The sequence below is a fragment of the Bombus fervidus genome, chromosome 18 (genome assembly GCF_041682495.2).
Source record: "Bombus fervidus isolate BK054 chromosome 18, iyBomFerv1, whole genome shotgun sequence".
Taxonomy (NCBI): domain Eukaryota; kingdom Metazoa; phylum Arthropoda; class Insecta; order Hymenoptera; family Apidae; genus Bombus; species Bombus fervidus.
This window is the reverse complement of record NC_091534.1, coordinates 6,554,097-6,572,202: the sequence shown is the minus strand read 5'-3', so window position 1 is coordinate 6,572,202 and position 18,106 is coordinate 6,554,097. Positions and strand designations below refer to the sequence as shown.

Genomic DNA, 18,106 nt, shown 5'->3' with positions numbered 1-18,106 from the left:
TATCGACGATGGTAACAGCTTTTTGTGATGAAATTCATTCGTCGGCGAGATATACGGCGACTCTTGAAAACAAATTTAAATGTTACTAACGTACAGATCTCAAGAAGCTTTAAGTATTTTCATGAATAAGTCTCCTGTACAGAGTGAAAAAAGAAAAAAAAAAAAAGTAATAGAGACCTCGCAAAAGTGAATTACCGTTTCCAGTGGTTTGAAATTGAAACGAGCCAAGGTTTCAATTAGGTAATTATAACTGTCGCCGTAAAAGACCTGCGAACACTACTTGTGGCTTATGGAACCTAATTTCACTCGAAATACATAGGAATTTAAGACAGCGTTTGCATCAGAATTTACTCTATAGCGGTTTCAATCTCGTTACACGTATTTTAAAGCGAAAGAGACGAAGCTATACAAAGTTTACAAAGTATCTTGTAACTGTTGTATCCGCAGACATCCAGGGCTAATAAATTTAGTATTTTGAAACGCGATCCTGGACTTTGTTTTATAACTCTCTTACTTATACGGACGAAGAGATACGATCAAACGCCTGAACGGTGACTCATACATACGTAGCTCGCGGTTACACTCAAACTTATCGCTCGTATTAGCGCGTTAACTTCGCCAATATCGTGCGACCGTTTAGTTCATTGTGTTGCTGTCGTTCGAAAGCGGATAGCAATGTACGTGTCAATCAATTCCCGGCGAAGTTAAATTGCGTAGCACACAATCGACGAGCAATCAGACGTCCCCCAAGAAGAATACTATTCACGTTCCGTCATACCTCATAGCAAACGTTCCTATAAGACTGCATTATACCTCGAAATTATGCATTCGCCTCGATAAGATCCATCGCGTGAAATTTCAGCGATTGTGGAACCGAGTGTCTTCCTTTCTCTTCGATTCTCTCAAGTCCTGTCTCTCTGTCCCACCCACCTCTTTTCCCATCCCCCAGTCTATCTACCAGTCTCCTCTTTCCTCCATTCATCCTATAATCAGCCAACTGTCTCTCTATCTCTCTTTCCAGCGAATCAACAGCATGAACCACGCTTTATGTAAATTACCAAATCTCCGCATAATGTGCCTCGTAAGCCTGTCTACGGTTGTCTTAGCTCTTATGGCAAAATGGCGGCCAGACGTTTTACCTAACATGCCCTGTATAATTTAACCATTTCTTACGCTTCTGATACTTCCTACTCTTCAAACGTACACGTTTATACAACCAGGTATCTTTGTTTCGCACGGTAAATTCGCGAATGTAATTGTTCGCGCGTAAATGTTTCATCGTGTTAACGCGAACGAGAGACGACTGTGAATGTCAGTAATAAACACTCGAACGACGCAGCGTTGGTATATTGGAGAAATTTTAATTGAATAGTTGGAAGATTTTATCTTGTGTTATTGCTATGGCGAGATAGGAGATTCTAACAATAAGAGAATCTTATTGATCGTGCTGATTTATTATCGATTGGATTAATAATCCTTAGTGAAGTATTTCGTAGTAGATGTTTTCTAAATATCTATTTAAATTTGCTTAAAACTCCTTTAGTTCTATTCCATTATCAATAGCATAGGAATGAAATTGTAGAGATCATTTTGATATGAAGAAGCTATACATACAACATCATTTGTAAGTATGCGGATACATTAGCTAATTTATAACAATACTACATGAATGTTAATAAAAGGTATAAATTAATGAGAACCTGATAGTAAAAGTAATGGATACAACAAATAATACAATTTTTAATTACTTTGTTTTAAAAGTAAGTCAGAGTATATTAAAATTTTACTGCTAATTAAACGTTAGTGCTTGAACTAATAACGACGTCTTTTTATAAATATAGAAGAATCTTCTCTGTGTAATTTGTCTACAGAATCAGAGGCAAGAAAACATTATTTCAGAACGCTTTATAAAAAATTTTGCAAAAATCACGTCATAACAATAAAATAATAATACAGACTATAATCATTATGTATCAACACATACTATTAATGTAATAATTGTGCAATTAAATTATATCTACCATTAACAGTAAATCAAAAATAATGTTGCCTTGCTTATTACAGTAAATAACCCAAGCATTTAATTGTAAGATATTCGGAAAGTTTATGTAACGAGCATACAATATGGCGACTGAAAAGCGCCATTTACGTTCCTCTGTGAAATTATTGCAAGTGATTCAAGGCTCCTCTACAATTAACACATTATGGAACGCTTTTGTAGGATATCCTAATCTCTAGAAACGATTTTTCGCGGTGAATTTTTACACTAAACATAGTTAGAAAGTACAAAAGGACGATATTTTCTCTGAATATACGGAATTAAAACGATATTGAACGCAAATTAATTGGTTGGAAAAAGGCGCCTTGAAATGTATTAAAAATGGTGGCTTACCCTGTTGAAACACCGTGCAACGAAGTCGTGATGGACAACGGGCATTCTGCTACAGCGTAGAATTCCTTCTGCTCCCGTATTTTCTTTTTTTGTTTTTCTTGGTTTTGTAGTTACACTCGCGACACTTTTATTCGGATAAACACAACGCATAAACGCACAAAAACATTGAAAGTTATGTTGTGACCCGCGAATCGGTGACGTCATACGACGGAAACAGGAACGGAAATAGCGCGGGTGCGACCGGTGCCCCGTGAAATACGAACTACGCACAGTAACACACTAAAGTATTTAAATTATCAATGTTTTTTCACTTGGTCATAATATTTTTTACTATCAAATTAATATCAATTCTTTAAATAATAATAACTAAATTTTACAGAATCGTATACTGAATTTGAATATACATATATACGTATGTACATACATACATATATATATTTGCACATACATATATATATATGTATGCATATATGTATGTATGGAATATGGTACGAAAAGAAATAAGTGCTAATAATGACAAAATAAGTGCTTGATACAATACGAGTTTCAAAAATATCTGCCTTTCGATTAATAATTCCAATTAAAAGAGAAACATTTTCAATTGCGCCATTTCGAATATATACGTGAGGTGATTTACTTTATATAAGAAGAATTTTACTTGTTAATTTGATATCGAAAGTTAATAACGTTGATACACTGATGATGATAACCGGAGAATTTGAATATTCACAATTTCTGACGATATGCGTTAAATAAAATTATGGAACGAAATTTCTCGACGTACGCGTTCCCGCGTTTCTCACAGAACTAAATATGGCAACAGGAAATCGGCCAATTACAGAGCCGGAAAGACAGACGAATCCGGAAGGAGATTGCGACCTCTAGTTTGTAGTGGAACATTTCCGATCGTCGTTTCGCCAAACGGTGTTTCTCATAAGAAGTGAATAGTAAAATTCGTATTTCAGTGACACATAAGTAATCGATATCGAAATATTTTCCGCGAGAAATGAATATTTCGTCGCGACATAAACCGCGCATAAACGAATATGTATTTTCCTCGAGAAACGATTTCGAGATACGTGTATTCGTTCGAATTCGAGAACAAACTGTTATTTCGCCATTATACGCATTGTACGCTGATTATAATAGACTGTTTTTACGTTTTATGGTGACTCAGTGCTTCAAACAATGGTCATCGTTGGAAAGAAGTCGTAATCATTGGCTTTATGTGAGTTATAACATTGATTTTATCTCTTTAATTCATAATTGATAGGATGAGATTATTTTGAGATCGATGAAGCCATATGTTGTATGCTAATGGAATCGTATATCAGGCCATCTTACATTAGTGAAATTTTGCAAGTCACCGAAGTTTTCAATATTAATATATTCTCTGTTGTACAAGTTCAGTGATAAAACAAATGATATTTTACTAATTGCAAGTTATTTGGTTATTCTTCTTCTTCTTCTTCTTCTTATTATTATTATTTGACGAAAAATTATTAGATCATAAAAGGGAAATTATTGCGTAAGGAATTCTATATGTAACACTCGTGCGCCATTTTGAAAAATATTGAATTATAATCGTGAGAGATGTTATTGAAATATTGAATTTTTATTATTGTTCTTTGCAACTTAAATTTTGTGTACCATATTTAAAATGTACATAGAATTTAAGGAATATTAACAAATAACAACTATAAAATTGCTTCAGATGAGGATAATTATTTTAATCTCAACTTATCAATTGTGATTTAATACACAATAATTAAAAATTTTGTTAAATTGTATATAGAACTGTTTCTTTTTTATGACATTTAAATATATATTAATATTGTGTCTTGGATAACGTTAGTAATATGACGTTCTATATTACATATATTTGTTAATATCTTCGTTCCTTTGGATGGACATATTTTATTGTTATGTTCGTATGGACATATTTTCCACTATTCAGTTCAGTTAATGTTAAATCCGTTAGAATTGACGATACACAAAGGAGATAGTGTACGCAAAAGTATGTATCTAAAAAATAGCAAACAGACTGCAATTCGCCCAATACTTTGACAAAATTTCCGAACAGTTAAACACGAAGTGCCAAAAAATTCGTTTTGTACAACGACAAGCATGGCTTAGCGGATTTCCATTGGATTAAAATAGATTTTTAATTTCATTTGTAATTTAACATAGGCGTATCATTGGCGACGTTATATTTTTACAACGTTAGTTTCATAAACACGCGTATATAGAGGACAGTGTTGCCAATGTAAACACAGAGAAAACGTTTCCATGACGGCTACAAAAAACGTTTGACCGAGCGTTGTCGTTTAGGAAATCGAATTAAAACGTATGCGTATAAATATGGATCCGGTATCAATATGAGTATGATGCTCTGTGTGCGCATTTTTAACGCTTTTAATGGATATTTCTCGATATAGATGCGAGAGATTCCCGTATTTTCATTTGCAAAATTCACATGTTAATTTCATCGATGGCAGGTTATAACGACAATGACAACTCGGTTTTTACTAATTTCGCTTTTTCTAATATTTATCTTATATCGCACATTATGCGAGAATACTTTTTATAAATTATCGTTTTGCACGACGTGGAGCAAAATTATTGTCTTTTTAACCTGATATTTAGCATCCTTCGATTGTGATTTTTATTGACCTTGTTCGACAATTATACTGCAACATTTCCAAAGGCTATTCAGTCTTTGTTTAATGTTATACTCTTTGAGAAAAATAATCGGAAAAGTGGAGATGGAATTATTTCCTTGTTATTTTTAAACTTTTAACTGTGTAGTGCAACAGTCGTTACGCTGACTGTTGCACGGTCTATTTATATTTTTATATTATTTATTACGTAAAGATAAGCTGGTTGCTAGCGTAGAGAAAATTCTAAGCGTCGGGCGAGGCGTCTATCGCATCGGTTGCATTCTCAATGCAACTTGTTTGGAGATGAACGCGGAGATACATCGCGATTTATCTCATGCCATAATTTCAATTGGCTCTTATTTCTCGGCATCGTTAATATCTCGTTGATGTAAAAGCGACCGTGCGCTCGACGACAATAAAGATGTTCGACAGCCGTGAAATACAAAAGGTAGTCACGGGAATCTTCATCCACTTTGTAGAAAACGACCGATATTACGCGATAGGTCGATGGATTTTAATCCACTCTTGAAAATGCTGTGTACCGTTAATCGATCCAACGGAAATTACGTGTCCACTTTGGTACGCGGCACAACTTAAAAACTCGTGCGATTCCAGTCTGCAAATTGAATTCCAAAGTCGTCCTGCTCTATTGGTTAACTAACAGTGTCGATACTTGCGACAGGCAATACTGCAGCGACTGTTACGTAGAAGCATAAATGGAACATGTTTGGAGGGAAAAACATTTGAAGCGAACAGACGCCGATTCTCCATTCCAGCTTGTAATTTCTCTATGGAGGAAATTGGATTCATATAGGATTGTTGGGTTTAATTATTGTTGTAATAGGAATATTTGCAAATTTATCGTTTCACGTGTACTCAAGTGTCTTTCGAGTTTCCTATCGTGCAGAATATTTCTAAAAGAATGAAACTTCTTCGACTCGATAAGCCTGCGGTGTTTCATAATAATGATTCATTGGTGTGCGAAATGAAAATTAGAACAATTGGCCTGGTAATAAACACGAAGAGAGTGTTTATTAAAAATTAAACTACATTTTCCTCCTTACGTTTTCCTTTATTATACTAAGGGAGTACTTAAGGGCTTTGTAAAGTTTAATGTTGTTAATTGAAAGTAAGACGAATTGCTTTAGAATTTAGAAGGCTGAGACCTTGTTTACCAATGTGATTGCTGCTGTTGCTGCTGTGGCTAATTGCAACTCTTACATCATGTTTTAAGGCGATTACGTACGTACATAACTATCAGAGGACCTTAATCCAACTCTGGCCTGTATTCCTACGAATTTGGATGAAATAATATTCGATTCTTGCATGTTATAAATTACGTATTTATATCGACATTCACATCGATATTCCAGTCCCACCATTCATTCCTTTTATTACTAATGGAGTTACGTAATCCTTTAGAAACGAAAACTAGAAAGTAATAAAAGTATAGATATGCTTTTAGGAATAGTAGTTTTTCTAAATTAGATAATAAATTATATGTGAAATTGACAAAAAGAAGGTGTCTTTAAAAGTTGCATAAATGCAACGTTATTGTGGAATGTAAAGTAATTTATCTGTTGTTTCATGAAGGAAAAGGGAAATAAAATTTGTACATTTAGAAAAATAATATTTTAGTACGCTATAGATTTCCTGATTTCTTCAAACTTCCTAAAATTGTACGATCCAGGTATAAGAAGAGATAGTAATAGAAAATGTGTTCAATTTTCGAAATTTCCTTTTACAGTCACAATGTTAAAAGAACAGAATTCGATACTGCAAATTAACTGAAAAAATTGCAAATGAAATGTGTTGATGCAACGTTGGTTTAATAGAACAAAAGGTTGTGCATTAAATAAATACGAAACAGTGTTTCTAGCTGTGACCAAAGAGAAGATAAAATAGGATTTAGCTTTCTTCGAAACGTCACAGAGTTTCCAACAATATTTTTCTACAGTTCAGAATTTTAAGCTGTGTATTTCTCGAAAATCGTACTCTTTCACGACAGTCGTTTCCTCCTCAAGTAGATCAACGTAATCGTAGATTTTCGAAAGTAAGGAGAACGAGAAAGGGTCCGACGAACGCTTGTTCCGTTTTTTGCTATGAAACAAGATCCCCGATACGCATATCGATGTCCTCTTGAATTTCTACGGCACAAGTTGAAGAAGCCTGGAATCGTCAAGATTCTTTTTCCAGTTTCGCTAAATGTTCTCGATATCGTCGAGGAGATTATGTCGTCGAGTACGATAAAGCGGTATCAAGTGACTCAGCCTGTACAGTTAACCGACTTCAGATGAGATTGCGTAGCATTACAGAAGTATTTTTGTTAATCGATTTGCCAAACTGAACAATCTAAATTCCGATCTAGTTCGTCACGTGCTAACTTCTCCATTTACCATTCAACGCCCCCCATTTTGTTCAAGCTCTCGCGAGAATCCGATACCTTTTCGAGGAAATTCTCTTTCGGAGATGCTTTAACTGTATTCCGATATTTACAGAAGGAAAGTTAAAAGATCAGATCAGATTAGCTTACTAAAATTATCTACATGTTTGATGTACTGAAACATTAAAGAAGATTAGAAGTGGAGAACTATTGATTGTATAGTAAAGCATTTAGCAGTGAGCAAAATTTTGTCTTTTACAATTTAGCTGATAATTTTTGGTTTTTAAGTTTCTAGTAAAATATTGTCTGTGTATTAGTCGTTACTGAGGAAGGTATTGAAACAGCTATATTCTAAATGGTGACAGTGATTCTAATTTGCATAGATTCGATGATAGCCACTTCCCTAGCAAATGTTAGTAGACTAGTAAAATACCGCGGACTAGAATTTAAGCTCAATCTTCCTTTCTAAATAGTTATTAACAATACTCGAATCCGATAAATGCCACTGAACATTAATTAATCGTTTCTTGGCCTTTGTGTATGCCACCCAACAAACGAATGGATCTGAGTTTCCTTTGCAACGTTAATGCATAAGCTTCCCTTTTGCCCCAAGAAGCTTCCTTCTCAGCGCTTACGGCATTTCCTTAAAGCACTCTTCACATTTTTGTATTTCCATAAGAAGTTGGTACCTCAACAACACTTTCTCCTAGCCACTCCATGCAGCTTCTATGGCAACTAAGTGATTGCGGATTTTGCCAATACCACCTAATGGCAAAATCCGCAATCACTTAGTTGCCAACCCAATATTACCCGATTCGACGCAAACTAATTAACGCGCAAAGACCACGGCGTTCTCTTGCAAAGAATTAACTGGCGGAATATTTCGAAAGGAGGGAAAATTGACGTCACGTTGCGTGGCGGAATAAAACGTGCGAATAATTTGACGAGACGCGAGCTTGTACACGTGGAAACCGTAAAATGGTATTCAATGGAGCGGCGGGGAGTGCTGGCCGCGATATGGCGAGTGCATACGGTGCTGGGAAAATACGAAATCTTGGCAGTGAAAGGGTTAAAAGCGTACTTAACCCGGAGGACATAAAGTTGTAAACGACGTTGGCGTATGAAGCTGTAACCCGATTCGCGTGGAAGATATCGCCCGATATCGCTGCGACATGCAAACCCTAAACGTGTTTACAATGCATCAGTTTTATGATCGGAGTTGCATTACCAGGCCGCCGACCATTTCCTTTAATGAACGTTGCGCGCTTTTATCATACGTCATTTGTCAAATCACACTTTTGCCCGGTGGCTTCGCCTCTCGGAAGCCGCCTACCCAGGCAATTTGTTTTCATTTCTGCTAACGATTCTGGCCGCCTCCATTCTCGCGGCCCACTTTCCATGCAGCCCAACGGGCGAATCCTTCGAAAGAGTGCAATCCTTTCTCGGCGATCGATATTTTGCCAGCCACTAGCTTCTTCCTTCGCGACTTGTTCGCTAGCAGGAACGTCCCGCCATGAATTTATGATACACATCGGTGTAAATTTCGGTTAACTCGCGATGGATGAAGATAGATAATGCTCCGGCTGTAATATTGTCAATTATCGAGCAGAAGGTAGCGTAGATAAAATATGGGCGAAATAATTGATGTTTCAACCTCGTCATTGCTACCGATGCTTCGTTCAAATGTTGGGATTTACAGGGAAATATATATGTACGTATGTGGGCAAGTTCGTGCATACACGCCAAGGTAATGCAATTAACTTGGCAATTTTTATTCTCATTGTTAGTTCGCAAAATACCTGCCCTGAAACGTCGGATAGTTAGCAAACGTGTGATTCGACGATCAGCAAGTATTAGGTTGTCCGGAAAGTTTCTTTCGTTTTATAGGTGAAATAATAGGTACACGATATTTTTTATTTTATATTATTTTATGGATTTATGTATGATGCATTTTGTGCATTGTTGAACATAATTCAATAAAATAATATAAAACCAAAAATGTTGTGCAGCTACTACTTGCTTATAAAACGAAGGGAACTTTTCAGACAATATTTAAACGCTTTTAGGGATCTTTTTATTTTGAAATTTCGCTGGCACCGTAATGAATTCGAATGAATAATTACGTTGATAAAGTTTGGAAGCTAGGAATGATGGAAGTTGAAAGACATCGCGGATTATACGATGGTAAGAAATAAAAATTGGACGATCAGACCAGCTCGATCGATGAAAACAAAGTTGCACAGCTCTCGGCATTGGAATTCGTAAATATTTTTCAGTTGGGTTTCGTTATCCGGAAAGTATCTTAGTTTGTAACTTTCAGATGTAGGTTACGGTGGTCCAGAACGGCATTCAATCAATTTGCTGCTGTACCAATTACGTAGCACTATTGAGAGTTTCATGACGCACCGATAGTGTACAGTTCTATTCAGTGTATCATCGATACATCATTACATTCGTGTTAAAGCTAGCTGTAGTAGTCTCGAGACGTCAGAACACGGCGCCTATAGGCGTTCAGGATATTACAAATTGCAAGTTCTCTCTACAAAGTAGAGATCTTTCTTGACCAAACTACAATTAACGCAACTTTCTCAGAACTATGGTTGGACGAATTTTTATACCACGTAGCAAAGATACGATCATTTCCTCGCTTTTACCTACATTGTTGATTGAAAAGCAGAATTTTAATAAGAAATATTTGAAAAACGGAACGAGTTAGATTTTAAGGTACAAGTTTCCTGAAAATAAATGCTAAATGCACTGTGTTTGTTAAGAAGCGAATAATATTAATTTTAACTTAATTCTGATCATCTTAGCGAGTATAATTAATATTGTCAGTATTTTTTAGCTATTCCGAAGGATAACAGAAACAGAAATGGAAAGTTAGTTGTTGAAAACTATGGAGTTAGATCAATATAATCGATTCTAATTCTTCTTGAATGTTACTTGACTTATTCTCTTTTTATTTGAGGCCTTTAACACTTTGACTGTCACGTTGGTCAAATATGAGCGACTATGGTTTCTCCTGTGACGCCATGGTGGTCATTGGTGACTGAAGCTCTTCAGCTTCTTACAATAGTAAAATTTGAATGAAAATTAACAGTTAGGGTATTTTGAATATAACCGATAAATAGAAGATACTTTGAAACAAAAAGTACTCCGTTGAACAATTAAACATTTTTATTAGAATATCAATAAAAAAAAAAGAGAGAACAAATGTTGCATCTAACTGTGCACTGTGTTAAAACACTGTGGCGTCCTGAGCGAAACACGTGACTTCGGCGTGGCAGTCAAAGTGTTAAATTGTGTCAAGCAAAATGGCAGTTGGCGAGTACGAATAGGGTGTAATTAGAGATGGGAACAATTGGTGCTCTGTCAATTCGTCAAACAGATAGAAATAACATGGATCGCACTAGGGAAACGTAGAAAGCTCGTCTGGCGTATGGAGGATTCAATTTTCTCAGGATTCGGAAATTTAGATAGAAGGAGGGAGTACTTGGAATAATTCCACGCAGCAAGCGGCAGCAGTTTGGTGTCAGCTAGAAAATAGACGAGAGGACGTGTAATATTATTGTTCCGAGGCAAGTGGCAACGGCGTGGTAGGCGACGAAGCGACGTATCGTTATTCCGGACTAGCGTACGATGCATCTGACGCAATGCAGTTGTACCTATGCACTGTATGCACATACACAGGTAGGTGGGGCGCATTGTTTTCAGATTTCCCCCTGCCACGCCATTTTCGTCTTTACTTCGTCTTATACATTGCTGCCTGTACTTTACTACACGATTTTCCTCTCTGCTCCCGATATTTCTACCACTTCGCTCTATAACATACTTTTTACAGCTGCCTAGTTATACACCGATTTCCTCTATTTTTCTATTTTACAAATTTGTTTCACGCTCGCCTTTTAGTACGCTTTGGAATAAGTGGAAGTCACTGGTGAAAACTTTCACGTAGATTGTCTGGTTTCGTTCATGGTATCTTATCAGAAAGGAAAGACAATTATGTGAACGACATGGGTGTCGCGATTAGGGTTAACGCTTTGACTGCCACGTTGCTCATATATAACCCACGGTTTTTTCTGATACCATGGTGGGTCACTGGTGACCGGAGAGCTTCAACTTATTACAATTATAAAAATTGTATCGAAATTGACAGTTAGGGTATTTTGATTATAACCGATAAACAGAAGGTACTTTGAAGTAAAAAGTGCCCCATTGAGCGATTAAACATTTTCATTGGAACAACAATAAAAAAAAATGAGAACAAATGTTGCATCTAACGGTGCACTGTGTTAAAACACTCTAAACATAAATGTGGCTCGTCGATACAATCTGGACCATAGGTGGTCACCTTTTTGGTCCGATTCCTAGCAAGTTTTGATCCTAACTGTTTAACATTTTTTTTATAACACTCTCTGCAAAATTTTCGTGCCAGCTACGCTTGCCCTTCTTTCTTCTGTATTTCGTGTGGCAATCTTTATCGAATAAGTATATTTTGACGGTTCTGGTGAATGGCACTGTGTAAGGTGCATTGCGAGTGCCATTCTAAAATTTGGTACCCTAATTTTTGTTTTTGTTGCTTGTTTATAGAGTATCATCGCGTTTGAAATTGATGCATTTAACAATAACTCTAAAGCTAATTTTGCATATCACTCGAGGGTTCTTCTATGTGCTGTAGAATATGCTATCATTTGATCTGATAAATCTACAGCACATTTTCCTCTCTTGTACTCTACCACTACCTTTGGTTTATCGCAAACATAATTTCTTCCCGGACCTCTACCATCTCAGCCGAATGTTTCGTCGAAATCGTAAAAACAATCATAATACTGTTTACTAATATCTTCCACACGTTTCAACAATATATTCTGCACGTTTTGCTTACGACGAAATGACGAATGCGAATGGTTTGTTGAAATAAACGAAGCCTCGTTTCAATACGTCGCTATCAACTGTTACCAAGGCGCCACGGTGGTCACCCGTGACCACCAATAAGATAAACGGTCCATTGGGGAAGAATGTTGTCTTACACCATCGATTTATTATTATTTTACCATTATACGCTTTGAATAATAAAAATACTCTGGTGGCGTCCAGAGCGAAACGTGTGATTTCGGCGTAGCAATCAAAGTGTTAATTTGATTAATTATTTTTGTCTAGCAAATCTGTAACCTGCTTCATTTCAGAGAACATGTTGCTATAACGCGACAGAATTGGAATTGTAGTTTAATATCTAGTGGCATTGTTTCCGGTACTAATTATCCTCTATGAAGCAAATTTTCTGTGCATTTAATTACCATGTATCGTTACCTATTAACTAATTCCATTGTATTTACTATTTGTGTCACTATGATAATTTCCAATCGAACCATTCCACTGCTGCTATTCGTATTATTAGGGAAATGTTCTCTCTCGTTGAACCAAAATTTACCAGTAATTTCGTTAATGAATTAACGAAGGAAGCTGCTAACGCTACATCGATTGACTGACATTGTCGCTACATCGTTAAAAAAAAAAAACTCTAATATCTTTTCAGATCTTTTCTCATTTAATTAAAGTCATTAGTAATAGATAAAATTACAAATATCAAACTCTAAATGTAATAAGATACGACAAGCGACGATAACCCTAATCAGACTTGGACAGAGCAAACTATCACGTTCACATGTTGTCCTTAACAATAACCCACCCCATGTAATATACCAATAACTATCAATGAAACGACGCTGGAATGTGAGAAGTAGAACGAAACAAGAAGAAAGTGAAACAACTACAACCTCGACGCCATAGCAAGGTATTAGGTTGTCGGAAAAGTTTCTTTCGTTTCATAAGGTGATAATGGATGAACAACAATTTCTGTCGTATATTATTTTATTAAATTAGATATGATCCATTTCGTTCTATTTCCATTATTATGTTCGTTCAACGAGACTGGAGAAGGACTAATGAAACTGAAAATAATAATGGAGAAGAGAAGGGCAATACAAAACGGGGAGGAACGACAATAAGGAAGCACAGCAAGGAGGCAAAAGCGCAAAAGTTGCCATAGTTTTAGAGATAAATTATACAACAGAGTACATTATAATAGAGTGGATAAGAGGGAAGATAGATACATAAGAAAAGAGTTTAGATAGATACAGACAAGGAAAAGAGTTTAGAGTTTAATTAGATAGATATAAGGGAGGAGGCAATATGGTGATAACGCCATAAGACTTAGAAAATGTAAAAAGGCGTGATAGGTAAATAAGATGTAAAACCGAAAACTCGTCCAAAGCAGAAATGCATGGACTAAGTAAAAATAAATAAATAGAAAATAATAAGAATATTACGTTCGTTCGATAAATTAATACAAAACAAAAAACATTGTGCGTGTGTTATTTCTCTATACAACGAAAGAAACTTTCCGGACAACCAAATACGCCGGTAGCTTGCTGCAATATTATTGAAATTCTCGATGATTTATGAGCCGAATCTTCTGGTTCTAGCGATCGTAAACGCTCACCTATAACGTTTAATTAATTCAGCCAATAGTCGCTGATAACGCTCGATATTGCCTTGGCTGTAAACCGATAAATAAGAAAAAACAAAAAAGCAAAGTAGCGAACGCACGTTCCACTTAATCAGAGAATTATCAGAGATTAATATTTTCATCGGACTAACGATAATATCACGTAAGATGGCGCGTGTTATTTCGCGTAACGCTGCAACGTCCAATTGCCGTGTAACATAGGCGTAGGGTAATTTGCATGCTGTATAACACGTTGCAGCGTCACGGGTAAGCTATCATTTGCCGGTGTTCCGCAAATCTTGCTCATTTTCGGCCGCATAATCACTCATTGAACAATCCTATGGGCAAGCCGGGCCAAGTTCAGTAATAGGCCCGTAAGACGAACACACAGGACGATACTGTTCGCATTGGCCACGTTGTGTGCGCCCCGTGTTACATTCAATCCCGTACGCTCGGAATTGCTATTCGCAAACAACGCGTGGTTTCTGCATACATGCATCGAATGTGCGGTTAATTACGATCGCGTGGCCCTGTGTGTCCGTGCATCTACGTGTTCGTTTATATGTCAGTTTACGTGTGTACGTGTGTCTGTGCCGGCGAACGAACTCACTCGAGTTCGTCTGAGCTTCGTGAGCTAACGTCGCCGCGTTATCGACACTGTATTAATTGGATTCCAGTAATTTGATTACATAAGAAAGACGTCTGAATACCCACAAATTCATGTTGCGAAGCTTCTTTCTTCGCGAGGCAAACGGAACCCATCGTGCTCGTTCGTCTACGTACGACCTTTGAAATCTGATCCCCACACGAGCTTCCACGTACACACGCGACCGTTTTCGACTTGTTTACATTGGATTGGCAACTAAATGGTTGCGGGTTTCGTCATTGGGTGGTGTTGACAGAACCCGCAATCATTTAGTTGCCGAGCAGATATATTACGAAGGACGTGAAATATGACGGCAGATCGCGTTCAGAAGGCTCGTCGTTGCACTTACCCTTGGTGATTTGCGCTTGATATTCTCGACGCACGGAAATCCACCACACTGAAACACCAAACACAGGCGTACGTTAATATCTGAAGATGAATCGAATATAGGTTCTTTTTATCGAACCTTAGAATTAGTTTGTTTGTAAATTATGTTGAACTAATACAACTGTATTTAGAGATGTATGCAAAGTATTAAGGAATTGTCGATACTTTCAGAAATTCTTTGGGAAATATACGAGGAAATGGTGACGAAGAAAAGCGTGTTCGTTCGTTAGTTTGTAATTTGAAGAATTTTACCAGAGATGTACGTCTCATTATCAGCTTCGTTATCCTGATTACTCGGCATTAATTAAGAAGAGAATTCTGTACGTATTATACATGTATAGGACTATTTACATTAAAAAATACAATTATAATATAATATACAAAAATAGAAAAATATATAAATACAGGAGCATTGTTTAAAAATTTCTAGAAACAAGGAAAATATTGTTCCCTTGGGTTTGCTCTTGGCTATGTATCTCATATTCTTTGTGTTTTCACATAAGTATTCTTGGGCTTGGATATTTTCCACAAATTAGAAACAATAGCATTAAACATAGATATAAAGTTCTTACATTCACCAAATAATGGAATATAATTCTGTGAACATTTTATCTTTAATGGATGTTATATAAAACCTTCTTATAACAATACGTTTCCTCTCACTTATCTGTTTACATCGGCCTAACGAGCTAATGATCTAAAGATCTGCATAGAATCACACAGACGAAATATTCCAAGCATGGCAACTTTCCTTGCAATAGAATTCTAAGATGGATTTCCTTGCGCCAGTCCACGGAATTTCTCGTGTCAATGCCACCGCCGTATTTTGTATCACGCTATAGCTGTTACCCTACAAAGATATACGATCTCATGAAAAAAGATTATCCCACGATCTTCCACGCTTCGCATCTTGAGTTAGAAAGAGGAATATCTTCAAAGAGCTTACAATGCGATTTTGCCGAATCCTTTTTCACCCCCAACAGTTCTCGTTCCTTCGTCTTATCGTCCTATAGCTGTCTGATATGTCGCGCCTAGTGCGCGAGATAAGATAAGCCGTGCACTTCCAAGCAGAATTGTTTGATCGGCAAAATAAACTATTACAAGACCCTAACTTGTTTCGCTATTTCGTTAATTAATCGTTCGTTTCTCTCCTCAAGATTTAAAATTCTTTTCTTGCGACGCGTTATCGCTTTGATCTTTGATCATTCTTTTAATGATACTCGTTAATTGTGTGGTATAACTGGAAATGTTCCTGTTGTCAGCTTTGTATCATTCCTGGTGTTACAGAGACGTGTCAGTTATTAATCTTCCAATCTATGGACAAGATTATGAACTGGATTAAACGATAGAAATTTTATTCCTGGAAATTAGAATTCTCACGAGTCAGGAAGATCGTCGATTTTCAGCTTCGTAATCGCTATTGCGAGTAGGCAGATCTTCAAACACGCACAAACTCTCTGGAAGCAGGATCCGCAGATGGCAATCGATGGCACGTAAACGGCAGTCACGCACTCCGCCAGAATTTTCGATTATGCTACTTCTGAATTTGTAGGGGGAGACTTGATGGTTTCAGAAAGGAACAGTCACGTTCGTTCATTTACTCAGCCACTTAACGCTACAACTAAGACGAAGCTGACAAAAAGACTGGTTTTAAAAAAATACGTAATAATAAAAAATTTGTATATTTATTGATTTATTATTTTCTAATGAAAGCAATTCCACGTTACGTGGTACATTTGTGCCATTGTTAATGATCCTTCAACGGCTGGCACACTTACACAATTTTAAAACCAGGCATTTGTATTGGTGTGCCAGTGTTAATGGGACGAAGCCGACAGAAGTCACGGATTTGGACCTTTTGGCATTTGCCCGGCGACCGACTGAAACCGATCATCAAGGGTTCCATGTCGGCGAATGTTTAAATTATCGGCCGCCACGAACCCTGACACGGGTCCTTGAGATAGGTTTCCACGTTTTATCGCCTGCACCTTGGACGATCGACTCACGAGCGCTCGTATAATCGGAAGATTCTTTTTATAACGCGGCCATTACAAAAGTATCTGACTTATACATATAATACCGCAAGCTACGGTACAGAGATCGAAGTACGCCACAAAGACGAAGGCTACAATAGCTGGCTATAAAGCAGGCCAAGTGTTAAGCTTATCAAAAATTGTATACACCGTATCCTTTTACGGTGTACGTATACGATCGCATTCGCTTTTTCAAAAGCAGATTCAAAGCTGGGCTAGCGGAGCGTTACATCGATGATGTAACGGTGAAAGGACCAAGGTAACAGGCTTCTGAGGATGTAATCCGTCCACAGCCAATTTCATGGTTGCCGTGAAAGGATTATTTAAAATAACAGCGTCCTACCGCGCAGCTTATCAGAAACTTTCATCCTCGTACGACCGATTTCATTCCGTCGTAAAAAATGTTCAATTCCAATTTTCCCCCTTTGAGCGGACGGATTTCGGCCAATCCGCTTACAGCATCCGCCAGCCCTTTTTGTTTTCGAAATTCAACCGTCGCGGCAATCGAGAAACCCCCGTAGACGAAGGATGTGCTTGGACGAATTCCATCGCCGAGTCAAACGCCGGATTAAGGCCAACTGGATAAATAGTCTGCGTAGAAATTTAGGGGAATCGATATGAACAACCGGGCCGTGTACATCAACGCTATGTTTCATCCTCTGAGCGATGTTAATCGCATCTCAACTTCTCCAATTTCATCCTGGCCAGATATCGCCGCGTGTGTAAGCATTGTCCCAAGTTCCACGTTACACACGTAGGTACGTTGAATTGCTGCTCGTTCGAGACAATTTTATCCGGATGATTATCGCACGCGGCAATGGCTGTTCTTGTTCACTTGGTTTTTCCTTGATGGGCTCCCCTTTCGATGAAATAGCCGCCATTTGTTTGCCAATTTGTAACGTTGTTACTGTTACTAGGTTGTTGCAAAAGTGTCTCTCACCGTCTGCACGCAGCTGCTTTATCCAATGCAATGTTTAAACAAGCCTGAGACCTAATCTGTCAAATGTTGTGGTGGTCTTCATCATCGGTCATTGTCTATTATTTCCTTATGAAACGAAAGAAACTTTTAGGGTATTCTGATACATATTTGTGGACAA

The 18,106-nt window shown here is 37.3% G+C and overlaps 1 protein-coding gene across 9 annotated transcripts in view; it reads right to left on the bottom strand.

Moving 5' to 3' along the window:
* Positions 1–18,106, bottom strand: part of Nrx-1 (neurexin 1) — a 661,903-nt gene that overhangs the window by 609,274 nt on the left and 34,523 nt on the right. For all 9 annotated transcript variants that reach the window (XM_072020892.1, XM_072020888.1, XM_072020889.1 and 6 more), the window contains exon 2: positions 14,939–14,986. In XM_072020892.1, the coding sequence (XP_071876993.1) occupies positions 14,939–14,986 (48 nt within the window). The remainder of the gene's footprint in view (positions 1–14,938; positions 14,987–18,106) is intronic.